The following is a 27,091-nucleotide window of genomic DNA, read 5'->3' as shown; positions in this document are numbered from 1 at the left end:
GAGGAGCAAAAGGGTGGAGGCACCTTTACTGATTTTTATTTATTTATTATTTTGATGGTTGATATTTTTTATTATTTATTTTTGGTGGTGTGTGGGAGGGTGCAGAGTCGAGCTAGCAGAATATGTGCATCCTCGAGTTGGAGGCTTGTGAGGCAGACGGAGTTAGATCAGAGGAATGATATGGGGGCGTGAGGGAGAAGGAAACTACTAGCTTGTCCATGATGTGTGACGACGGGCCTTGTTCTTCCAACGTTGTTGTGGAAGAGTCTTTTTATTCCACCGAATCCAGCAGCGAAATATGTGAAGTAGGGAGCAGTCCTCCAATGAGCTACAGACAAAGCCCTTGTAGATTGAGTAGTTAATTATTTTTTTTTCAAGGAATGGCTTGGAGTGATGTGAAGGATGCTCAAGTAGGAGAGGGATTCCATCAATACCAATCTGATGTCTCAGTGAGTGGAGGAAGTCAAATCTCGGCATGAAGAAGGCCTTGTGTATGTCACAGGCAGAGACGTTGATCAGCAGAGCAGGATGGCAGTGTACCACATATTGAATTACTGAGATATATCAATGGAGATGGTCCTCACCTCTTGCTTGACATTTCGGACCTTTGAGTCGTACAAGGAAAATAACGCTTGTGGAATCAAAGGCCTAACCAGCAAACCTTTCACAGGTATTTTGAATTGAGCATAAAGAGGCACAATCATTGAATAATTTTGGTGGTAGGTTATTGATAAAGTTGTAGTTGTAATGATTTTAGGGTTAGGCCGAGAAATATATATTTCCGGTCTCTGGTCAGCGCGCGCGTCGATTTTGACCCTGCGCGTCAACAATTTGTTTTTTTCAAATTTCCAACGGTACCAACAGCAGCGCGCACCTGTTGTTGCCGGGCCGGCGCGCTATCTCGGGGAATACGGGTCTGTGAGGGTCGCCATTGGTACCGACGTTCGCGCACGGTTCTCCCCGACTAAACTCCGTTTAGTTTGTCCAAATCGAACCCGCGGTTCCAAAGATATGGGTGGTTTTGTGTGCCGTGCCGTCATGAATCCAATCGGCTGGATATTGTCATTTATTGAAACGAAGACGTTCTTTGTCGGGTTCGTGTGAAGCAACCAGAAGGCCTAGAGAGCTGCGGGTGGTCTCGTTAGGCCTGGATCCTACATCGTTTGCCATGTAAGTGTCTGTGATAATCTTGTGGACTGGGAGAAGAGATCGTGGGAGACCATTTGCATGGATTCAAGCGCTTCCACGTTCGCCGTTTAGCCCAGCTGCGCATGCGCCGATTTGAATAACACCATACAGCCCATCTGCGTATGCACGGCTTTGATACACATGCAGTGCGTCATGCCGTACACCAAGATTGGTCCAGGGGTGTCGTCATTTGTGCATGCGCGGTTTTTTCAGTATTCAAATGCTTCAGCAATCGCCTTCAGCAAAAATGCTTCAGCAAAATCAGCTTCAGCAAAAAAAAAAAAAAAGCTTCAGCAATCGCCTGATAGATCACTTGCGCATGCGCAGTGTTGACGCGATCGACGCATTGGAATGTTTGACAACGGCGAGGCGATCTCGATAACGAAATGGCAGTCTATCATATGCTTGAAGAACTTAATGATTTTCAGAATAAATACATTTTAAAATAACAAGCTTGTGTTCGTTATTTACAAAAAGGCCTACCAGTCCCATTGGCTGTCTTTAATTTCTCTCTGGACGGCGCCATGGTAGATGAGGAGGACCGCAAGGCATGAGGACACAAAAAACACCTCTATATGTACAATCCATGCTTTTCAAAAAAAAAAAAACCGCATCGCGCATCAATTCTGGAACTTTGGTCTGACCAGAGACCAGCAATATATTTATTTCGGCCTTATACAAGTGTTTTGAACAACCTTGAGCTTACAAGAAAGGACACTTCTTCAATATACTTAATGGTATTGTTTTTGGCATTGTGGGAATTACTCCAGGAGAACAATTACATAATGTTTTCCTTCCTAAAATTACTCCAGGAAAAGTTTTTGTTTTTTTTTGTTTTTTTCATTTCCATCTTGCACATTCAAAAATTCTTGGGATAACATTTCTTTTCAGTTAAAGGTCATGAAAGCATTCTTCAGCACAATCAGGTTTATAATCTTTTTAAAACTCCGACTGATGGATGTGGTTTTGGGAAGTAACCAAACTCGGTGGGGTAATGGTTAGTCTGGGAGGTCGGTGGTCCAAACCCCAGTTGAGTCGCACTCCTTTTCCTTTTTATAAGGGGTGAGGTCCAATGACCCAAGCTCCTGCCCTGACCACAAAAACTCCACTCCTCAACTCTCTCAAATCTCCAACCACTCCCACCTTACTGATATCCCTCTTAACACGATCTTCCCATCTCAACCATTGTCTACCTCTTTTCCTCATACCTTGTTCCCTCAACCTATCCACTCTTTGCCGTTCTCTCTTCCCCCATCCACACCGTGTCCAACCCATCTCAGCCGGCATTTCACCAATCTCCTTTTTCCCATCCTCTTCACTCCCGCAATCCTCCTCACCCAGTTGTTCTTGCAGACCTCAAACCTCTGTTGTTACCTCTACCACCAAAGGTGGGCAGAGGTTATTTTTTTCACCCCTGTCTAGTTGTCTGTGAACAGGATATCTCAATGTTGTGGACACATTCAGACAAAACTTGGTGGACAGGTTGGGTGAATGACAAGGAAGAATTAGATTTCAGTGAAGATTTAGAAAGGAGAATTTTTTATTACGTTTTTTTTGTCCCACGTCGCACCGCGGAGCGAAAGGGGACTATTGTTTTCCCCCTCCGTCCGTGTGTCCGTCCGTCCGTGCGGGCGTGCGTGCGTAAGCGAAGGACCGCATTCGAATTTGGGGTGTGGGTGCAACCCACGTCAAAATCCAAGATGGCCACCACCATGTATGTCTGATGCCATGTATGTCTAAACCTTGTGAGCTGAATATCTTGAAAAATAAGCGAAGTACCAACTTCTAATCTGGTGTGTGGGTGTATGTAGGCATAAGGAAGAACCCTATTGAAAATTGGGTCGCCACGTCAAAATCCAGGATGGCCACCACCATATATATGTCTGAACCTTGTGAGCGAAATATCTTGAAAAATAAACGAACTACTAACTTCTAATCTGGTGTGTGGGTGCATCTACGCATAAGGAAGAACGCTATTGAAAATTGGGTCGCCACGTCAAAATCCAAGATGGCCGCCTTGCTTCTTCCACTTTGTCAACTCGCATCACTTCACCGACGGGGGACCTCGGCGTAACGCTTGTTTTTTAGTGATTCTTCACCATTGAGAGATGGGGCCAAAAACGATATATAACGTGACATCTCAAAAAGGGGACAATTTATGACAAAACTTGGTGGATGAGTTGGTTAGATGACGAGAAGAAGCGATAAGATTTTGGAGGTCCAGATGCAGATCCGGCCTATCAGTACAAAGCATAAACTGTTCAGCCTGGCGGCGGTGTGCTCTCTACCGAGTGCCGTTCTAGTTTAATGGTGATGGAGTGTGGAAGGATATCGAGTATCATTCAGCTCGACCACACATAACCACCCAATTAAAAATAAACCATGTATCTGTTCTTTGGCAAGGATGAGCCCGTTATTCAAGATTTGATTGTTTTACAAAGTGGAATTTCACCATCGCTCCACATGCATCCACCTGCCTGTGCATGTATTTCTTTCTGCTCTTGGAAGAAAAAGTCCCAAAAAAAAATTGGCCTAATCATGAAGAAATCTGTCATTGACGTAAGAATAACATACATTGTTTATAATTACAGAATCAAGATTGTTGAAGGATAAATTGACGCACATACGTATATATGAAAACGTGAGGGATCCTATGACAAATCGGTAAAAACCCTATAAAAAGCTAGAACTCAGACATTTAGTACGAGTAACACACAGAAAAATAGCTGTTTAAAAGAACATTAGTGGAAGAAAAGTGATAATTTCAAAGCATTTTGACTGCATCAAACAAACAAAACCAAGTCGAGCAAAATGGTTTACCATGAATGTAGCTCAGGTATACCGCTCACAGCGAGTCGTTCAGCACAGCTGCCATGCTTGCTTGAAGGGCACTGAGGTCGATTGTTAGCATCATTGGCAGCTGGGATGTTTTGACGTGCTCTTCTTCCCCCTCCGTCCTCGAACCAGTTTCCTTCGCTGTGCACTTTTCCGTGCTCTCCGTCCGTGCAGCGATACTGTCCTCTGTTTCTGCCTCTCCTGGGCCCCTCGCCACAGCATCGGATCTCTCGTTCGAGAATCCTCGCAAGTTGCTACGCATGGGCGCATCGCCGGAAATGTGTGCCGGAAGTGCGAGTTGGGCCTCTGGAGGTCCTTTGGGGGTGCCGTTGAGAGCGCTACGACCCTTCTCAACATCGCTCGCACCAGGAAAGGCACTCGTAGCAGGGCCGGAGGATCCAACTCTTGTAGTACTGGATGGAGCATGGGCCTTGCCAGACTTTGATTGGTTGAGCACCGTCAAAAAGGACTGCCATGGTGCGTTCTTGTCGTGCACCTGAGCATTTTGCGGAGAAAGAGACACAGGTCGTTCAATGTGTTCATTAAAAAGGCAGAATTTCGCACTGTACTCAAGTGTCCTAATAATATCCAATGCCATAATAACACTGACATTGTGGAAATTCTGATTTTGCTCGTTTCAACTGCGTGAAATCGAGATATTCAGGAAAATATCCAGAAATTCACATTCATGAGCGAAGAGCAGGTGATGTGGAAAGCCTTTAAAAGTGAGGGTGGTGAGGAATGAGTCAAGAATGATCAATTCGGTACAATGTTCCATCGGTCCTCAAGGCGTTTGTAACTGAAGATATTGTTTGAGGCAAATTATTGTGTCAATTCATGTATAGCAAAATGGATGACTGCATTTCCCGGTTTGGTGAGTTTGGAGCTGAAGAATAATGTTGGAAATGGAACCGATATATAGGCATCCGTCAGTCTCAAGAGACTATGGATTTGCGCTCCTATTGGGAAGGACAAATGGTGGAGCAGCGCCTGCTGTGACTGCAGGCCTGCTCAGGAATGGCAGTCCCCGTTACATTGGCTGCACTTGCAGATGGGAAAATTTCAATTTCATACGACATGGCTTGTGTGAAAGGGGTCACCTGGATCACCTGGACATGTACCTCAATGAGACTCTGCATTGCTAAATGCTCTCTCCTGTCAGTTATTGAAGCCAAGTCAGAAGAGACCCAAAATGGTGAGTGAGAGCAAACGGTGGTGGTGTCATAATGTGACGGCTATAGTAAGGTAGACGATAAAACAAAATGGAGCATTCAAGAGCCGAACGGAGGTAGACACGAACCATGGTGTGGCGCCGAAGGGTGGACTTGTCGGTGAACGTGCGACCACAAGCGTTGCACATGTAGGGTTTCTCTCCGGTGTGAATACGATGATGACGAGTGAGCGCATTGAGCTGCGTGAATTGTTTTCCACACATGTCACAGCAATATGGCCTTTCACCTGTAACAGCATGCATGTGAGGAGCACTCTGCTGAAGGTACATGTCGTCTGTACTACAACAACTACTACTACTACTATAGATTAAATCAGCAGGATGGTGGTTGAGGTTTGCTAACTTCTTTGAGAAGCAAGGGGAAGTTGAGGTTTCGACCGATAACCATTCTTCAGAACGTTGATCGAAGCATGCTAAATCATGTGGTAAACAAGGAGAAGCTGACATATCATTCATTTTAGCAAAACATCTCCTGCAAAGCATTAACATCAACTACGATATGTTCAAAATCAAGTGTGGGTGTGAAACTAAAATCGTGTAGTCAACCATGGATGACCGCCTTACCTGTGTGCACCTTGGAATGCTGGTACAGGGAGTTACGTTGGGCGAACGTTCGCCCACACACCTTGCACACGAATGGCCTGGAGCCCGAGTGCACCCGGTCGTGGTGCTTCAGATACTCCTTGCAGGCGAAGCTCTTCCCACACGTCTCGCACATGAATGGACGTTCACCTGGCGAGGGTATATTTAACATCACTGCTGCTGTAAAACTGAGAACTCAGCAACATTAGGGTTACGAAGACCCAGACCGATAAGTTGAGTTAAGATTTAAAGACGCCAGATGTGCAAGTGGTGTTTAAAAACTTAAAGCCACAGAAACTAGTAATTTATATTGAACAAGGTTCAGACATACATGGCATCAGACATACATGGCGGCGGCCATCTTGGATTTTGACGTGGGTTGCACCCACACATCAAATTCGAATGCGGTCCTTCGCTTACGCACGCCCGCACGCAAACACGCACGCACACACGCACGCCCGGACGGACGGACGGACACACGGACGGAGGGGAAAACCATAGTCCCCCTTTCGCTCCGCTGTGCGACGGGGGACAATAAAACAACTGCAGCGTTCATAGACCACCTTATCAGGTGCAGTCTTGAGAAAAAGGACATCGGAAGGGTCTTTTCAACTCTTGCTTTGTGTTTCCGAGCACGATCTATATTTCCTACGGGACGCGATGTTGTCTAAATCTTGATATTCCTGAACTCTGAGAGTGAGCGACAAATTTCATTGGTCGAGATAGTGTAAAATGGCGTATTTTGTCCAACTACTGCTAAACAGGTTCTTGAAAGTGCCAAGAAGGCAATTTGTGTTATAGTCTTCAAGCATATTTATAATTAAATTGAAATAAAATAAAGATGTTAAAGGTAGTAGGGGGGGGGGGTGGGGGGGGGGGCAAATATTTATTTTACACATTTTTTTTAGTAAATAATTCTTAATTATAAAGAAATAAAATTTCCTTTTTTGGGGAATTTTTTCTTACACCGCCTTATTAGTCCCCTACCAGTGTACACCGGAGGGGACGATAGGTTTGCACTCCATCCCTCAGTCTGTCCGTCAGTCCATCACGCAAAGAACAGCTTTCCGGACTTTTTTTCTAAACTCTTAATGCTTCAAACGTGGTACCTGGTTTCCTCATGATAAATTACAGATCAAGTTCGAACTTCACGACGTTTCGATCATTTTTGACAAAGTTATGGCACTTTGAACTTTGGTAATTTCCCCAACAGTTTTCTGGACGACAGACTGCCGGTAGGGAACATGTATTGCAGCGCAATACTCAGAATGCTTGTTTAACACGTTACATTAGTTCTTGATGTCTGTTGTTTGCGTCCTTTATGACATCACTAAAACCAGTAAGTTTCCCGTTTGGAGTGATTTTCAATTATGTTTGACTGCCAGACAGACAGAGCAAAAAAGTTGCCTTACTCCTTTGTGTATGCATGCACGATCGGGACGAATTCCATACAATTTGGCAAATTCAGTCAAAGAACTGCTAAACTCCAGGTTCACGTTCCGATTCATCAATGTTTAGCATCCGTGCTCTACGGTGTTCAAAATAGAACATTCAACTGAAATAAGGTTGTTCCTTGATCGTAGACTGACATCTGTAGACAGACAAAGTGAACCAATTGCTTACTTTGACAATATGAAAGATGCGTTTCAATTTGAAAATATGAAATAAAAGGAGGAAACTACTCCAAAAGAGGACATTTTGCTGTAATCACATAAGTAAGAAATGCAAAATGATATCAGAGGTTAACAGGTGACACTAGTTTTGCAAGTATCGTGCTCTGCATGACGTCATCTTGTTTGTTTGTTAGTGAGCAGGATATGTCAAAAGGTTAAGGACGGATTCGGACTAAATTTGGTGGGCTGGTTGGATGTGTGCCTAGCACGAACAGGTTAGATTTTAGTAAAGATCCAGATCCTTCACCATTGAGTGATTGGGCCAAAACGATACATAGCACGATATCTCAAAAAGATGTGCACAGATTATGATAAAAATTGGTGGACGAGTTGGTTAGGTGATATGACAAGAATAAGCAGATTCGATTTTGGTTCCAGTCCGAATCCAGATCCAGATCCAGCCTATCAGTGTGATACAAAACACAAACTGTTCAATCTGGTGGAGGTATGTGCTCTACCAAGGGAATGAATGAATGATCGTTTTAAGGCCATTTTCCCTGCTGGAGCGGGGGTTAGCCTTGCGGGCCCCATGACAATCATGGTTCCCTGTTTTGAGGCAATGTTTCTATGGCCGGATGCCCTTCCTGACGCCAACCCTTGGTCGCCTCTTACAATGCGCAGGGATACGGTGTACCTATGCTAAATCACGGTACACACGGGGATCATTCATCCCAGCAAGCTGGTTCTCAATTTGCCGACCTCGGAAGGATGACAGGCTGAGTCAACCCCCCTGGCGTTAATTCAGCGATCACCCGGGATTCGAACCCAGGATCCGAGGATCCCAAGCCGGCACCCTAACCGCTAAGCCAACACCAGGCTATGCGCACTACCAAGTGCCGTTCTAGTTTCCTCCGCCACCAAAGGTGGATGGAGGTTATGTTTTCATCCCTGTCTGTTTGTTTGTTTGTTTGTGAACAAAATATCTCAAAGTTGTGGATGTATTTGGACGCAATTTGGCAGAGATGTAGCGTATGTGACAAGGACGAAATGATTAGATTTTGGTGAAGATCCGGATTCGGATACTAGAATTTTTTAAAAGTGATTCTTCACCATTGGGAGATCGGGGCAAAAAGGATACATAGCAGGATATCTCAAAAGGTTGTGGACGGATTTGGACGAAACTTGGTGGACCAGTTGTGTGTGTGACAAGGAAGAATAGATTCGATTTTGGTGAAGATCTGAATGTGGATTCGGATATGAGAATTATTTAATTTTTTTAAGTGATTCTTCACCATTGGGAGATACGGCCAAAAACTATACATTGCGGGATATCTTAAAAAGTTATGGATGCATTTGGACGAAACTTGGTGGACTGGTTGTGTGTGACAAGGAAGAATCGATTCGATTTTGGTGAAGATATGAATATGGGTTCGGATATGATAATTATTTAATTATTTAAGTGATTCTTCAACTTTGAGTAATATGGCCAACCAGGTGGAGGTATGCTCTCTATTGAGTGCCGTTCTAGTTTGGTTTTTATTTTCATCTTCTATTCTTATGTTTCGGTGTTTTGAAGTGATTGTCAATACATGGTTTTCTCTGCATGTCAGTCCGTCTTTCTCTTGAGATAGCCAACTATATATTTTTTATATACAGTAGGTATACATTTTACAGGGTTTGAAATGGGTTGAATAATCTGCTAGCAATTTGACTAATTTGTCCAAAAAATGTTTAGACTTACCCAAGTATTATTTTAGCTGAGCAACAACAAAATAATTGAGAAATACACATCTATAATAATAAAATTAAGGAATGGAAAATTAAAATACAGCAGTATTTAACAAATCAGGAAATTCCCAAACAACAGTAAAAATGTTAAAATATCCATCCCCAAATATTAACAGGGTTTACATTTCCTCAACACATTGCTCCATTTGATCTCGGTACACCATCTACTGCAACTAGAAGGAGCCATTAGAGATTGCAGACCCTCGCCAGGACTCGTTTTGGATGGTGTTACGGTGGTGCAATTTTGTGCAGTGATTGTGTGGTGGTGTGTTTTTGTTTGTGTGGTGTGTAGACTATGCATTGCCATTGTAGGTTTATATTCATACAGCGGACAAACAGACCTTTTCGGTTTCAATGTATAGATTCACGTTCCAATCGTATGTATTTTATTGACAGACATATTTTATAGTACAGTACGTATTTATTGATGCACTCACGCTCTTAATAAACACACTTTATAGACGTGTTCGCATTCTTAATAGTACATCCTTTACAGACATACTCGCATTGTAATATTATATACGTTATAGACATGTTCGCATTGTAATAGTACATATTTTATAGACGCACTCACCTAATTGTTCATACTTTATAGATGTGCTCACATTCTAATTGTACATACTTTATAGACGCACTCACCTTCTAATTGTACATACTTTATAGATGTGCTCACATTCTAATTGTACATACTTTATAGATGTGCTCACATTCCAGGAGTACATACTTTAGAGATGTGCTCACATTCTAATAGTACATACTGAAGATGTATTGGTTGAAGAGAAGATGTGTAATACTGGCTACCACTAGGTGGCATTTATGGCCTACCTTAGCACATTATGTGTGGATAGGCAGACAGGCAGGCAAACAAACAAACAAGAAATATGTTGGGCATATTACGATACTTGCGTAATCCCCAAAATAACTTGTTGACCTTTTGGCCTATGTTGACCTCAAAAATAATTGGCGGTTGAATTTGATGACCTGATTTGTAAAACCTTTTCAAATTTCAAGTCAATCGGATGAAAATTGCGGATTTCAGCAATTTGACAAAGTTGTTGACCTTATGACCTCAACAACAGGCTTCTTCCTTATTGTCAACTCTACGATTTGTTGAAGTTTCGTGAAAATTGGTTTAAAATTATGACTTGTAGGTGATTGACATACAAACAGACAAACGCACAAGACCAACCAATATACTTGAAAAATCTTAGATTTTCGCAAATAACAAACGGACCCAAATGGCGAGGGTAATAAGTGCGTTGTCAATGTTCACCATATCCATAATCCATGGAAATACCTCACCAGCCATCTTCCTATTAGCTCCCTACTGATGCTCATTTTATTCGACTATACAGAATTTTCCCTCACTTCTCAATATCTTGGTCTTCTGTTAATATCGGTGCTTCGTGGAACTTCCGATTAACCATTTCCGTAAACCAAGTCGAGGTTTCGGATGAAATTTCTCAGTGAGTGGCAAGAATACAACTGCGAACACGTGGACGAGTTGGTTAGGTGACAAAAAAGCCTTTTGCATACAAAAAAGTGCTACATATCGTTTTTGGCCATGTCTCTCAATGATGAAGAATCAATTAAAATATTCCCGGATCCGGATCTTCAACAAAATCTAATCATTTCGTCCTCGTCACATACACATGTCTACCTAATTTCGTCCAAATCCGTCCACAACCTTTAGTCAGGTTCACTATGTCAATAAATTATATTTCGTTCAAAATCATGGTAGATTAGCAAACCTATACATTTTTGGAAAGGTTATAGCATAAGGAAACTAAAAATCAATGTTTACATTTGGAGAGATACCTGTATGGCGGCCATTTTGGATTTTCAAAATGGCCACTGTAAAATACATATTTTGTTCTATTTCTGCCTCTAATTACCCTAAAAACTTTTTAAAATATAGTAAACCTATATTTTCAGGGACGAGGAATCCAATGAAAGTATCAAATTAGTGCTGTGGGGAATGGTACGACACGAATCAAAGGTTTTGAATTGCAAAATACTGTCTTTATATTCGCGATAAGTTGCATAATCAAATACATGTTATCATTTTGTACAGGCAGTTAATAACATCAAAATGTGTCACAATAATTCATATCACCAAACATACACAGGCAGTCGGCAAAATCATATATACACATGCAGTCAGTATAACTTCACATCTACACAGGCAGTCAATGACAAAATATACACAGGCAGTCAATGGCATCAAACATACACGATTACAGAATATGCCATTTAGAGTTCGTCATCACTGTCCCGTGTGTCGTATCCGACAATATAGTCCGCGTCGTTTTCACAGTCCGTTCCACACAAGCAAAGGTCGGTCAAATTGATTGGCAAATCGAATTGGTCGAATGGTCGATCGAATCGAATCGATCGAATTGGTCGATCGAAGCGATTGGTCGAATGGTCGAATTGGTCGAATGGAATTGGTCGATTGGTCGAATTGGTCGAATCGAATTGGTCGGAATTGGCAAATGTAAACATTGATTTTCAGATTTTCCATGTAATAACGTTTCCAAAAATGTATAGGTTTGCTAATCTACCATGATTTTGAATGAAAAAAACATAGTGAACCTGACTACTTTTGAGATATCCTGATCACAGACAGACAAACAGACATAACCTCCTAACCTTCGGAGGGTGAAAACATAACCTCCGACCAAGACATTCAAGAAACGATGAAACCTGCACAAATTTCTTACGCTTGATTTAATTGTACTTTACAGATTTGCACATGGCACAAAATATTAGGTTTTTTTTTACATTAAACAAATAATAGTCCTGTTATAACAAGCAATTGTTGTTATGAATTTCAATGCAAGGAGGTGCATTCCAATATGTAGGTAATCACGTTTTAAGTAATTTAAACTTTTTCTGAAAATGATCACACCATTGAGCCATGAGCGAGAAATTAAGGAAAACTTTTAATCAGTTAGCGTAGCACTATTACAGCCAAATGGAATCTGCAGTTAAAGCCATATAAGGTGAAGCGTTTGTATGTTTTTTTTTATTTAAACATTATTCTTCGGGCCTTGACAGGTCGTATATCACGCACGTGCATTGTGAAAGCTCGGGGTGTATTTTTTTTGGCCTCAAGAAAGAAGGGATGTTTGAGGCGGTATCTCTAGTTTACGATACAAAGACAGGGCCATGGAATGTATCCATTCATCATAACAAGAATGTATCCATTCATCATAACTGTATTTTTAAAATGGCCAATCACAGCACCCCTATTATTAATCTCTATTATCCCCCAATTACCAGGCAACAGGTGGAAATCCGCAAACTAGCAAAAACACACAACCTCTGCACCTGATGTAAACCTCACCGGTGTGGATCCGCGTGTGATAAATCAGCATGTGCCTCTGAGTAAACCGTGCACCACAATCGGCACACACGTACGGTTTCTCACCGGTATGGATCCTGTCAGTGAATCATCATTTCAGGTTAGGAAATGCAGTTTCACTACTTAAAATAAAACAGTAACAAATAGGGTTTTCCAGAGCAATGGAAGCATAACAAGGTCACAAGTTTACAGTCTCCATGTGGATAAGAATTTCCATTTTGGGGCCTTTTCTTGATATATTTATTTAAATCCAAATGAAACCAGACTGCTCCAGTAACAAATACGTGGCATGACTTACTTTTGTTTGAAACTTGTTCCTCCAACTCCTACACATATCACAGAGTGTTCAAAATATTTCTGTATTCCAAGTCCAGCTGGAACGTCAATCGTGTATCTGATTTTATCACATTTGTACTGTTATGGATATGAGGATTGTGTTTTTTTATTGTGTTTTTTTATTATTAGTGCTTTATTCTGGACCCTCCTTACTCCAGTTATGTATAAAGGTCAAAGGGCGTCCCATAATTAGGTCATAAACAATCACGTCAGCCAATCATAGATTTCCCCCTTGTTGATAGTTATATCTTTATTATGTGTATTAGGGTAAGGCCTTGTCTTCCATTAAGATGACACTCCATTGCACCAAGTGAAACAAGATAGATCCCCTTTCATTCCCATTCCCAAAATCTCCATTTCCAGCTACATCCCCTCCAAGTCTCCATTGCCAACCGCACTGGGCAGTTTGCCAGGTTTGTTACAGCGGTGGGTTGCTGATTTCGCCCCAAAGCCGCCATTAAGCATGTGCTCAGCTCGGGGAAGAAGGGCGTGCCCGCCCATGGTCATCAAGGGCGGAGCCAGAGGGCCGTGCCGACTAATCAGGGCCGAGGCGAGCTGACCGATGGGCGTGTCCTAAAGGCCGGCGGCTTGATCGCCTGAGGCGCTATAAAAGCGCGCGCGCAAGAAGCAAGGACGTTGTTGTTGAGTTGAGTGGTTGGACCAGATGAGCTTTTACAGAAGTGGTTGGACCAGATGAGCTTTTACAGAAGTGGTTGGACCAGATGAGCTTTTACAGCAGTGGTTGGACCAGATGAGCTTTTACAGAAGTGGTTGGACCAGATGAGCTTTTACAGCAGTGGTTGGACCAGATGAGCTTTTACAGAAGTGGTTGGACCAGATGAGCTTTTACAGAAGCAGATGAGCTTTGACAAGACGAGAGAGACGAGTCCTGAAAAGAGCACGCGACGTCCACACAGCCGCAGCAGCAGCAGCCACAGCAGCAACAACAGCAGCTTGGGGCCTGGACGGCAGTTTTGAGCAGGGCCGCGAAGGAACGGCGGCTGCTAAACGCGCCGATCGTGCTGCAGTATCCGTTGGACCTTCCTCTCCCTCCAGCCATCCACCTCCTGCCTTTCCATCCTTTTGTGTACGTGAGTTTGTTCTGTGTGTCTTGTCCCTGGGTTAATTAAGACTGTAGGTAAGCTAGCGTTGCACTGTGTCTCTGAATTCTTCTGTAAATTATTTTCTTATCTTTCCTTCTTCCTTGGTTACTTTTGGTTGTAAATAGTAAATAAATTAGATTCGTATTCCTTACCCTTTGTCTTTCTTCTTCTTCACATCCTTCGCTTTAGTCTTTTCCCCATTGAATATCTGTGGCGCGATCCGGCCAACGTTCGGGAATCGGGTTAGTCGGGGCAACTGTTCGGCCGCGGTGCCATCCGCTCGGCAAACACAACATCTTATCCGCGGTCCGTAACAGTACATTTCATAGTTTACAGAACGCCTTTATTCATCTGTCCCTAGATCCATGCCATTAAAAGACTCCACGTGTGTCATAAAAGTGTGGCCAGAACCATGAGGAATTTTATACAGGTCAGAGATGGGGTGTAAATATGGAAAGGCGCTGCATGTTCAATGTTGTGCTTTCCTCAAAAGGTTAATCGTGAAGTTCGGTTTTGCCAGGATGCATTAGCCCTCGTGCAGTGCAAGGCTACGTGCATTCACATAACCAATCACCCATCACCCAGGCCCTCTGTCAAACGTGTGGAGACTGGAATAGAATGAAGATGCAGAGGACCGTGAATGCGGCCTTGGCACCCAGACCATGGAACATCTATTGAGCTGTGGCATGATGCATGGGACGCGTATGCCAAATGATCTGACGGAGGCTAATGATGCAGCGTTGGAGTGTGCTCACCAATGGCAGATAGTGGAGTAGCGATACGAAATGATAACAATGTGTGACCTTCTGTAAAGCCAGTTTGAGTTGATTCCATATTAAACACATTAGGGGTTGTGGTGAACGGGAGTATAAAGTCGGAGGAAAAAAATATATTAAAGGGTTTTTTTTCCTTATTCCTCTTACGAGAAGGGTTAGCACGGGGATTTTTGCTTCCGGTTCGGGGATTTTCAACGTGGTGGTCGGATCTGCAGCTGCCGCTTCCACCGCACAAACGCTGAGTTTTCCAAACCAGATTCGTCGTGTTTTATGTTGTCATTCATCTAAGTGTCGCTGTTTTATCGCGTGGAATATTTAATGTTAATTCATTCATTATTTTGTGCTTTCGTATCATATTGTTAAGGCCTTCCCTCGGATAGAAAGTGTATCTTGCTTTTGTCCTGGGTATATTCCCAGGTATCTTTCTTCTATTTCCCCAACACTATCCTAACTCCCCTCCTCGCTTCAAAAAAGTTAAACAAACAAACAACCCCAAAAAACTTGATATTTCACTCCATAACGATTCTCATTTCTATTGAATTTCCTTCTGCTTCAACAACCTCCCCCCTATTTTCTCCAAACTGAATCAACATTAAATATAAATGCTTCTTCTTCATCAAAAAAATATTTTAAGAATGCATTTCAACCCTTATATCTCATTTATAAATGCTCCACGCGTTCTTCTTCTCCACCACGATATACGTCTTCTTCTTCAAAATAAATATTTTTCTGAGGTGTTTGTCTGCTCTGCGCCTTGTCCACCAATCTCCCTCCTTCCCACCCCCACCGTCCCCTGCACCTCCACTCGTATACAGCCCAGCGATTCTCCATGCGTTTAACAAGCATTCTCATCTCCCATCCCATGATCATTATCTCCGTTTGTCAAAGTTGAGAATATGGAATGAGAATAAGCATCCACCCCCTCAAAGCTTCATCTCCCCATTTCTGTATCCCTCCTCACCCTACCCTCTAAAACCTTCACCCACATATTATTAATCTTGTCCACAAATGCAGAAGGACACTAGTCTTCACAGAGACTATTCTACAGCTGGATTAGTGTAATCCTTATTGTGTACCTGTCTGTCACCAAAAGCCTTTGGAGGTACCTGCACTACTTCTGATAACACCTCATCACCTTCCCAAAATAAATTTGAATTTCTAAGCATTTTACATATGCAAGAAAATGAAGAAGAATCACCGACACCCCAAACTTTCCTCTACTCATTTTTGCTCTTCCCTGAGCTTTAAACTCCTGTTTTTAATGTACGGGACATATACAGACCAGATCCAAATTCCCTAAGTTTGTACACATAATTCATAACGTGGCAGTGCAGCTTTTCATTGAAAATTTTGTTTTGAAGAATATGTTTGAAGATGCAATTGACATTCCAGTGATTATAGCAAAAAAAGCAACTTAATGTTATCTACGCTTTCTCGCATAACTCATTTTAATTGTGGCATGAGGATATGCAGGTTCAGATATCAGAACCATTCTGATTCATTTGTAGATTATCTAACATCATCCCATCCGATGTACCCTACCCACTACCACGACCTTCCACCCTACCCACTACAATCCCGTGTGAGTGTGTATGTTCGTCTGGGGTCGTTAAGTTAAGACTGTATAGTTAAGCCTGCCCTGTGTCCTGCTCCTTCTTCTTCTTCCTTGTATATTCCTTTCGTTTCCTATTCTTCTTGATTGTAAATAAATTCACCTTGTTATTTCTTGGTTTTTCCCTAATCCGATCGCCTCCGTCCTTTCCATTGAGTATCTGTGGCACGATCGCAACCGCTCAGAATCGGGTTAGTCATTTGTTAACGGCTCGGATCGCGGAATGCTAACCGCTCGGCATTTACCATCACGTCCGTGGTTCGAGCGGGAGTTATTTCCCTGCTCGCGGTCGGTGTTGGTAATTAGGTATTTGGGACCCAAATTGACCAATCACCCTACCCAAGACTGACCGGGAGGAGCGTTGTAGCTTCCAGGACGTGGGACGGCCAGCTTAAAAGGACAAGGGGATTGACCCCCCCTTGATAAGGGGAGAGCCGAACCCCGAGATTAACTGCAATTTACATTATGTTCCCGTTTTTGCGAACCTAAACTTTTTTCTTTTTTTTTTACCTCGAGCAGTTTACTGCTTACCTTTGTACCATTTCAGATTATTCACTGGACATTAAACTGCGTAAATTTCAATTAAAAACTGGGAAAATTGAGGTGTTCTAAAACTTTTGACCGGTAGTGTGTATATATTGTTACGGCCCGCGGTTAAGGATGTTGGTTTGCCGAGCGGATGGCACCGCGGCCTAACAGTTACCCCGATTAACCCGATCCCCGAACGTTGGCCGGATCGCGCCACAGATATTCAATATGGAAAAGACAAAAGCGACACGGATGTGAAGAAGAAGAAGAAGAAGACGAAAAGGTTGGCAAATACTACTAAATTTATTTACTATTTACAGGCTCAAAATAACCAAGGAGAAGGAAAGATAAGAAAATAATATACAGAAGGTTTTAGAGACACAGTGAAAATCGCTAGCTTATCTAAACAGACTTAATTAATACCCAGGACAGAACAAACGAAGACGACTCACACGGGGAATGATGATAGGAATGGCGGAGGTGGATGGCTTGGAGTTGTATTGTGCAGCACGATCGGCGCGTTTAGCAGCCGCCGTTCCTTCGCGGCCCTGCTCAAAACCGCCGTCCAGGCCCCAAGCAGCTGTTGTGTTGTTGCTGCTGTGGCCGCCGCTGCTGCTGCTGCTGCTGTGGACGTCACGTGCTTTGCCAGGACTACAACAGGCTTTGTGCTTTCTGGGATGTCCTCTCCTTGGATGTTCTCTATGTTCTCTTGGTCCAACAACTCTTTCTCTTTCTTGGTCTGACCACTCCTCACCATCGACAACCCAACGCAACCAACGCCACCACTGACCTCCACAACTTCTTGCGCGCGCGCCTTTATAGCGCCTCCGGCGATTAAGCCGCCGGCCTTTAGGACACGCCCCTCGGTGTGCTCACCTCGGCCATGGTTGGTCGCGCGACCCTCTGGCTCCGCCCTTCCCCGACCCGAGCACATGTTCAATGGTGGTTTTGGAGGGGATGTAATTGGCAAATTGAGGCTTGGCCATGACGAAAGGGGAAATGGAGGTTTTTGGGAATGGGAATGAAGAATGAAGGGAATCTATCTTATTTCACTTGGTGCAATGGAGTGTCATTTTAATGGAAGACAAAGCCTTACCCTAACACACATAATAAGGATATAAGCTACTGAACAAGGGTATTATAGTGTCCTTCAATGTATGCTTTATGGAATTAACTACCGGAACGCCCTTTGACCTTTATACAACAGACTGGAGCAAGGAGGGCTCAGACTAAACCAATAATTCACAACCATTTACTATACAATACAACACAATCAAAAAAACTCAATCCTCATATCCGCAACAATATATATATTCCCGGTGTGTACCCCGGTTTAGAATAGGTACACCGTATCCCTGCACATCGTAAGAGGTGACGAAGGGTTGGCGTCAGGAAGGGCATCCGGCCATAAAAACATTGCCTCAAACAGGGAACCATGATAGTCATGGGACCCGTAAGGCTAACTCCCGCTCTAGCGGGGAAAATGGCCTTAAAACGATCATTCATTCATTTTTTTTTTCATCCCATCCGATGTACCCATAGTCTGTGTGACAGATCACGTTGGTTCTGCCACGGCCGTTTCTATGCCAGTCATGCTGGGTGGTTCGCTATCCATCTCCAGGCAGTAGTTACGCAAGGAATATCGTAATTTGTTCAGGGTCCCGGCGATAGCTCGCCGACTCTTCATCAAGGACACCATAGGATCTTTAACGTCCACCAACTAATGTCGGCAGATGGGACGCCCAGTTTAACGTCAGCACACAAATTGATGAGTCACCCAGCCTGTAAAACACCAAGATGACAGTCTATAGCTGGGTCGGGATTTAAAAAAAAAAATTCCTGGTTATTTCAACACGAAATTGAAGATGATGCAAATGGAGTATTTCATTATCCGGATACAGTAAAACATTTTGTTACTGTATCTGATAGTCATCTGGCCCTCTCTCAAAATAAGCTTTATACCCAACATAACATAAGCCTGGTGTCGGCATAGCGGTTAGGGTGCCGGCTTGGGATCCTAGGATCCTGGGTTCGAATCCCGGTCGATCGCTGAATTAACGCCAGGGGGGTTGACTCAGCCTGTCATCCTTCCGAGGTCGGCAAATTGAGTACCAGCTTGCTGGGATGAATGATCCCCGTGTGTACCCCGGTTTAGAATAGGTACACCGTATCCCTGCGCATCGTAAGAGCGTGACCAAGGGTTGGCGTCAGGAAGGGCATCCGGCCATAAAAACATTGCCTCAAACAGGGAACCATGATTGCCATGGGGACCGCAAGGCTAACCCTGCTCTAGCGGGGAAAATGGCCTTAAAACGATCTTTTTTTTTTCATTCACCCGACAAACCTAACCTGGTGTGTACTTTGATTGCAGAGGGCTGAGAGAAGCGAGCTGGACAATATGTACAATGGTAGGGTCGGTCACCAGTGTGCGTACGCTCGTGCAAACGCAGTGCTGAGCGAGAGCTCAGGCCTTTGCTGCAGGAAGGACAGTAATGACGTTCGCGTCCACCTTCGTGTATTTGGATGTGGTGACGCCGCAAGTCTTTTTGCCGCTGCGGGGTTGAGATAAGGGCTAAAGTTAGAGGTCAGAAGTGAAAGTCAACACTTTTATAAGGAGCAACAGGACAGTTCCATTTTCCAAATTGAGGAGCAATTACCAAAACATGGGAAAAGTAGAGTAGGGATATTTCAAATCAAACTAGTGCAAGGATATGTTGCAGCATCAGAAAGCAGAACCTTGAAGGTCTTGGCGCAAACATCGCAGCCAAAGTGCCGGTCGTTGCTGTGTACGTGCCGCTGGTGCGAGCGCAGGTTGCAGCGACTTGTGAAGTGCTGCTCACATGCTTCGCAGCAGTATGTGATATCGGGTTGGACTCCGTGTGTTTGCTTCATGTGTTTCGTGTAACTCTTCTCGTACTGGAATTCCCTGCTGCACTGTCCGCATATGAAGAGGGGCCTTCGTATGGGCACAGCTACATCTACTGGCATAACTGTACAGAGGTCTTCAGGCTGTACTGGCCCGCTCAACTGTTTGCTCCGCTCGCAATCACTGTGTTCTTCATCATCATCATCGTCGTCGTCGTCGTCGTGATCGTCATCATCTGTGTTTGATGAGGATTCACTCTCGCTGTCACTATCGACGCCTGACAGCGATTCCATCTTTACGTTTCTTCCGTCATTGTGTCGATTAGCCAATCCTGGATTGGTGCCAATCTCAATGTTCACCACTGTACCCTCTGCAGGTGGTCTCACCTGCCGTTGCCCAATCTCCTCGTCTGGTGCTTGTGTTACTCCTGTGTTCGACAATGCCACGTTCTGCAAAACTGGAGCCACATGGGTTGCAGAATCCATAGGTCCAGCAGAGCAATCAGGTTTGCTGCCACCAGGGCCTTCAGCCAAGCAGCAGGCCTCACAAAGCGTGCTGCACTGGAGGAGGTTAGCCGTGGCTTTTAGAGCTGGAAGCTGCTGCACCACCACAGTTGTGCTTCCGGTATACACAAATTCCAGAAACGCATGGATATCTTTCGCAGTCGCTTCATTGATGTTCACCACGCTGCAACCATCGCTGGACGAATGTGAGCCAGGAGTCAATAGGCCTTGGAAATAAGGGCTGGCAGCAGCTAAAACAACACGATGCGCTGGGAATACATCAGGTCCTGTTTGGATTGTAATGTCGCAAAGAAAGCCGCAGGAACGCATTCTGTTGAGGGCACGGAGCAATGATACTGCCAAACTCGGTGATTCGATCAGTAGAAGCGCTTCATCAGATGCCATTTTTTTATCGTCAAATCCACGTAGCTGTGACAGCTACAAAGTCTCAAGGTAGAGTACAAAGAATCATTTTCATTCTCTCATCGCTTCTAACACCTGAACATCTGCCCATAATTACAGCAGATATCAACACGTCCATGGCGATGTTGTAGATACGAAGTGAAGCAGATTGGGAAATATTGCCAATTAAGCCTCGCCCCTTCATATTGTCAACATTATGAATAACTGCCACACCTGCCATTGTCAAGACTGAGGAAAACTCTGATATCTTGGTATTCTGAAGCTATGGTATAGTAGACATCTGCGGATGTCTTGGTGCTCCAACTCAAACCAGTTTCTGGAAAAACAAAACAAAGAAAAAAAACAGTTTCATCACAGTGAAGTCAGAGAACATCATACAAAGGTGGTTCTTGGTGAACATGCACTTGATGTTATGTTTTCAGAAATCTAACCTTGTGGAACAGCTAAATGACAGAGGGCAGCAGGTTCACAGACAGAGGATCAAATTAGTAAGGGAAACATATGAAAATCTGTTAACTAAATTGTTACCAAAAAATTTCTTCACCAATATGTTTGTAAAGGTGTGTAATAACATGTGTTAAAATGTTGAAGGTCAACTCCCGTGGGAAACCCAGAAAAAAAGCTGTTGAATTCGGGTACCGAAAAATTATTTTCGAGAATTTTTATTTTTTTTAATCGGCCCTTAAGTAACTTATGAGGGGTCAAATAAGGGTTTTTCATGATTCTGAGTTGATTGTCAACATTTGTATTTCACCACAGACACTCCTTTGTGGAAAAATAATTTCTAAATATATCTCATTTTCTACTTTGCAGGACATGGAGTCTAGCAATATGGATGAAGACGTTACTCCACCTGTGCTCAATTGCTTCATCTGTGCACGCTCGGATACACCAGCTGAAAGGCTCATACAGGCAACTCCAAAGGGATACTCAACTTTATTGAAACAAGCAGAAACTGTCGAAAATGTTACTGTTGTGGAACGTATGAAGGAGGCTCAAAAGGAAGGAAAACTGAGGTACCACCAGAAGTGTAAAAATGATCTGTACAACAACTTTGTTGCAACCACCAAGAAGTCAGCTCAAGCATCAAAGGCAGAGAAAGAGTCATCAAAGTTGAAGAGAAGACGCACTACTTGTGAGTTCAGTTCATCAACTGGCTGCAGTTCTAGAAGATCACAGTCAGTTGACCTCCTGTATAAGGATGTATGCATTCTTTGCAACCAACCAGCCCAGCTCTACAAAAATAATCCAGCACAAGCTAGAAAGAAATACAGAGTGCCAGATAATTTGACTGCAGATACACTGAAGGCAAGCTTGCTGAAGACAGCACGGAGTCGCGGGGATGACTGGGGCACTGAAGTCACTGGACGCCTGGAAGGGATCAACGACTTGGTAGCAGAAGAAACACTGTACCATTTGCGATGCAAACTTATGTTTGCGAGAGGTGACAGTTTGTCCAAGACTGATGAGGAAGGAAAAAGGAAGAGAGGACAGAGGAGTATTGATGAGGAGCGAGAGGCAGTTTTTATTGAATTCTGCGAATGGTTAGACTCAGAATTAGAGCATGGGGTAATGAACATGGACCAAGTCCATGAAAAGCTGCAGGAGTTTGATCAGTCACCAGAGAAGAGCCTTTCTTATTCAAAGCATTGGCTAAAGATAAAACTTCTAGAGAAATACGAAGACACCTTGTATTTCACAACACAGGAAAGAAGGGCAGATGTACTCTGTCTCAAAGATGGCACCGACAATATTCTGCGAGGGCATCATGCTAATCTTGACCATGGAGATGAGAAGACTCAGATCATAAAGACGGCACTCAAGTTCATATCCAATGATATTGCCTTGATTGATTTAGGTCCAAAGTCATACCCCACCACACACAGTATGACTGACATCGATAGTCAGCTGACACTTGTTCCTGCAAGCCTTCAGATGTTCTTGAGACCGATTGTCAAGACAGACGAAAGAGTTGCCGTTTGGGGGCAGAATTTTATTAAGGCCTGTCGACCTCGGTCTGGAGTATTGCCACACCAAATGGGGCTTGCCATACAACTTGATCATAGATTTGGGTCAAAATGGATGCTCAACAAGTTCCACCGGCTGGGATACACTGAGTCTTACACGGAGACACAAAACTACAAATACTGCTTCCTTAATAGTAGGAGTGGAGATGATGTTCCAGATACTTCTGGCACTCTTGACACCATTGTGGAGGAAACCGATGAACAGATCAATGATGAGGTTGCGGTTGATGCTGCGCTTGAGGATCAATCAGTGATGACAGCCAAAGTGCCAGCCAGTGAAAGTGAATTGTCAAGTAATGAGCAGGTGGTCTTTATGGAGGTTGGGGAAACAAACAATGCAGTCACTCAGTTTGTTGGAGACAATATAGATTTAAACATCGTCTCTATTCACGGAAACACTCCCTTTCACTCAATGGGTTGGATCGAAGTCACCTCTCCGGCACCACCTTTGCCAGATCCACAGACAACAGCAGCTTTCCCCCAGGTGAAGTTGAAGGCACTCGACAAAGCTAAGATCCTGAGAGGAACTGAAGTAAAGATTATTCCATTTACGAACAGGAAACAGATAGGAACGAACGCGATCATGTTTCTCCCCCTCGCTGAGCTTTCCTCCTCCCTGGCTCATGATCAGCCACTCCTCACTCCAGGTGACACACTCTGGGCAGCGGGGTGGGTGATCAAACCAGAGATTCTACCTCCAACAGAGGGTGCAGCTGCACAACATTCACTCCGTGCCTACCTGCAGACCCGGGACTGGATCCTTCTACAGAGCATGTCTCTGAACCCCAGTGACTATGGATGGACAATAGGTGTGCATGGGTATGAGCCAGTTCCAACACTGGACCCCACGGCTCCTGAGGAGCTATTGCAGTTCACGAGCTGTAATTGTCATGGAGATTGCAGCAACCGGCGATGCAGCTGCAAGAAGAATGGGGTCACGTGCATCTTGGCCTGTGGAGTCTGTAATGGCATTACATGCAGAAACTGCAGTCATGGTGTTGTTGAGTCTGAAGAAGACAGACAATGACTGTTGAAACTTGTGACATTGTGAATGAGAAATAACTCTTGAGTATTATATATGTATGTGAAATAAAAGCTACTTTGTGTGTAAATGTAAAAGTGAAAATATAAATGTTAACAATCAACTCAGAATCATGAAAAACCCTTATTTGACCCCTCATAAGTTACTTAAGGGCCGATAAAAAAAATAAAAAATTCTCGAAAATAATTTTTCAGTACCCGAATTCAACAGCTTTTTTTCTGGGTTTCCCACGGGAGTTGAACTTCAACATTTTAACACATGTTATTACACACCTTTACAAACATATTGGTGAAGAAATTTTTTGGTAACAATTTAGTTAACAGATTTGTGAAATATCTCATAAAATGCCCTTACTAAATGGGAAGAAGGAGATAAAGACATTACACTTAGGTGGGAGAAAGGAAAGGCGTAGTGATGTGGAAGGGGGCGGCAAGAGTAGAAGACAAGGGTTGGTATGGGGGAAAGCATGAGGTTACTATATGTCAGGGGTGGGCAATCATTTTCGGGCCACATAAAAATTTCGATGTGTCGTCGCAGGCCGCTTATTTGTTTTTCAAATCTCGCTGTCTCACCCTGTCACCCTGGAACAATCGTTAAACAAACCCACTTATCTCTTTCCAATATTTAAAATACCTTTAGAGGCCCTGCTGGACCAAATACCTTTAAAATTTCAAATTTGGACTCAGTCCAAAGTCAGCCATTGGAAGAAGTTCAGTCTCTTGAACTTCTAGGCCTCATCATCAGCTACGACTTCTGGGCTCACCATATAGCAAAGCTGGCCTCCAGAGCCAACCACAAACCGGGTATGCTCAGTCATTCCTTCGGAAAATCAAAACCCTGCACAACCTACAAGCCTTTGTCCATGCATTAATGGAGTATTGCCATCCCCTATGGGCTGGCACCCCAGCATAATGTGTCTCTCCTAGACTCCGTGCTCTCAATATTATTGGCAACTCACTTGATGAAGCCAAAGCACAAGGTCTGTTGCTGTTATATCATCGGCCTCTGCTTTTTACCTCTCCTCTGGTCTAGCTCCTTCTGCTCTCTCAGCCCTCCCAAGCTCCTCCAGGAGACACACATACTTCCAGGAACCACCTCCCCGTTATACTCCCAAAATCAGGTTTTTCACACATCACTCTCCCACTTGTGGAACTGCCCCTCTGGAGACCGTTGAATCGCACTCTACTCGGACACTTCAAGCAAGCATTGCACTACCATCTCAGGGCATCCCTACCAGTAATTATTTATTTATTTATTTGGGATTAAAATTATTTATTTTATTGTTTCGTTCCTAAATGCAAATCTGACACATAGATAGAGAAAATGCAATAAATATCCGTGGATGAGAGGTGTCGGGTTCCTCTCGTTTCCTGGTAATACAAGCGAGTGGCAGCCGTGGATATATTACACACACAGATGGATGCTTCTCCTTTTACTAATAGATGCAAAAATCTAGTATAGTTTCTGTTGTGGCCCCGGAAGCAAACAAAGTATATTTATAACAGCCCTCACAGCCCATGCTGCTCCCACATCCATCCCCTCCCAAACACATGATTAATAGTAAATATCATTTTAACTTACCCTGTGCATTGACAAGCCCCAGACACGACCTTCCATCGGTGTAAAGAACCATGGAGGTTTGGATAGAACGCACCCGTCTACGAACCTTCTGGCCTCGCACCGGTCCACAAACAAAGTTTTCCAAATAGCCTGGTGTTGGCTTAGCAGTTAGGCTGCCGGCTTGGGATCCTCGGATCCTGGTTTGGAATCCCGGTCGGTTGCTGAATTAACACCGGGGAGGGGAGGGGGGGGGGGGGGTTGACTCAGCCTGTTATCCTTCCGAGGTTGACAAATTGAGTACCAGTTAACTGGTTATTCCCTGCGTGTCACAAGAGGCGACTAACAGCGCTGGCGGCAGGAAGGGCATCTGGCCATGAAACATCGCTTCGAAAAGGGACCACGGTGCTGAAAAAAGGCCAACCCCCGCTCTGTGGGGGAAAATGGCCTCTAAAGGTGGTTATTCTTCTTATTCTGAAAGTTTTCCAACTCTTTAATTGTGCAGAAGCACACCCCTTTCTCGCCAGTATGTTTCCAAATATTTCAGCTTCTTTTCGAAGCTTTGTGAACCATTTTAGGTAACATTCCTTATCTCGCACACACTATATACCTTATGCTGCCCCGAACACCGCAGTTTGCGGGGGTTTCTGCACGTGCGCACCGAGCATTCTGGGGCGGATCGCGTCATATCGAAAATTGAGGGTTCAATAAAAGACACCAGGAGGGTTCCAAAAGAATCGTCATTCATCAGGGATCTAGTTTACATTGGAAGTGCTAAACCATCTCCCCTATAGTTCAGGTACGTCACATCTCAACTTGAGGGGCAACTGAGTGGCACCAAGTTCATCATGATGAGGATGGAAAAGCAGATGTTCTGAAATTCCAGAATACCTGTCGTAAAGACAGAGACTGTGCTGCAGGCATTAAGGTGTTAGTTACCCCACCGGTTGGACACATTGGTAATTGGGAACACCTTGAAATATAAAACGTAGTGGATGTAATTACCTTGACTCTGCATTGCATTGAAATGTTCGAAAGCAAAGTACAAGTGACATAGGAGGAAAGGTAACCAGAAGAACCTGCGTTTCAATAAGTTATTTAAATAAAATAAATCCACAGCATGAACCCCTGACATTACATACACACACAGGTAAGCAAATTGCACACCGATAACCACGACAGCAAAGCGGGCATTCTCGCGACAGAACACGTCTGTGTGAACACAATTTACCTGATTTACAAAGTAGATTTCACTGATGTGATGGTCGATTGGGAAGTGAACATCCGGTCTTTTATAAGTATAAAAATCTGTAACTTTTGCTTTACACGTAAATTCTCGAACACGCCACTAACTCAGGTAAACTCCGTCATCCCCGAATGCGCCGTTACAATGTACTATTAATTAAATATTTATATAAACACGACTCAACCGATCGTTCCGAAATGGCCGCACACGTAAGCTCGACTCAACTACTTTCAGACACTTTCGATGAATCATAATAAATATTATTATTATTAATATGTATTTGCTCCTGTTCGTCAACAATCGACAACGGCATCTGATACAAGAACGAATCTTCGCTTTTTAACACGTAATGACGTTTACAATTCGGGGAATGTCCCCCGAAGTGAGCAGTATAAACCTAAAACCTTCGAACAATATATATTTTGCCCGAACAATGGTGGATAATAACTTTATTTAAAAATTCAAACT

At 43.6% G+C, this 27,091-nt stretch overlaps 1 protein-coding gene across 1 annotated transcript; it reads right to left on the bottom strand.

Annotated features, from left to right (window-relative positions):
- Positions 1–1,812: 1,812 nt before the first annotated feature.
- LOC137438129 (GDNF-inducible zinc finger protein 1) lies at positions 1,813–27,091 on the bottom strand. The gene is made up of 7 exons (XM_068133094.2): positions 26,609–27,091; positions 19,696–21,067; positions 19,309–19,511; positions 12,587–12,681; positions 5,819–5,986; positions 5,324–5,481; positions 1,813–4,519 (listed from the first exon to the last, which is right to left on the bottom strand). Exons 2-7 carry the CDS (start codon positions 20,731–20,733, stop codon positions 4,034–4,036), a joined length of 2,148 nt encoding a protein of 715 aa, XP_067989195.2. The 5' UTR covers positions 20,734–21,067; positions 26,609–27,091; the 3' UTR covers positions 1,813–4,033.

Source organism: Myxine glutinosa, chromosome 12 (genome assembly GCF_964187855.1).
Source record: "Myxine glutinosa chromosome 12, kmMyxGlut1.1, whole genome shotgun sequence".
Taxonomy (NCBI): Eukaryota; Metazoa; Chordata; class Myxini; order Myxiniformes; family Myxinidae; genus Myxine; species Myxine glutinosa.
This window is presented reverse-complemented; position numbering and strand designations above follow the sequence as displayed.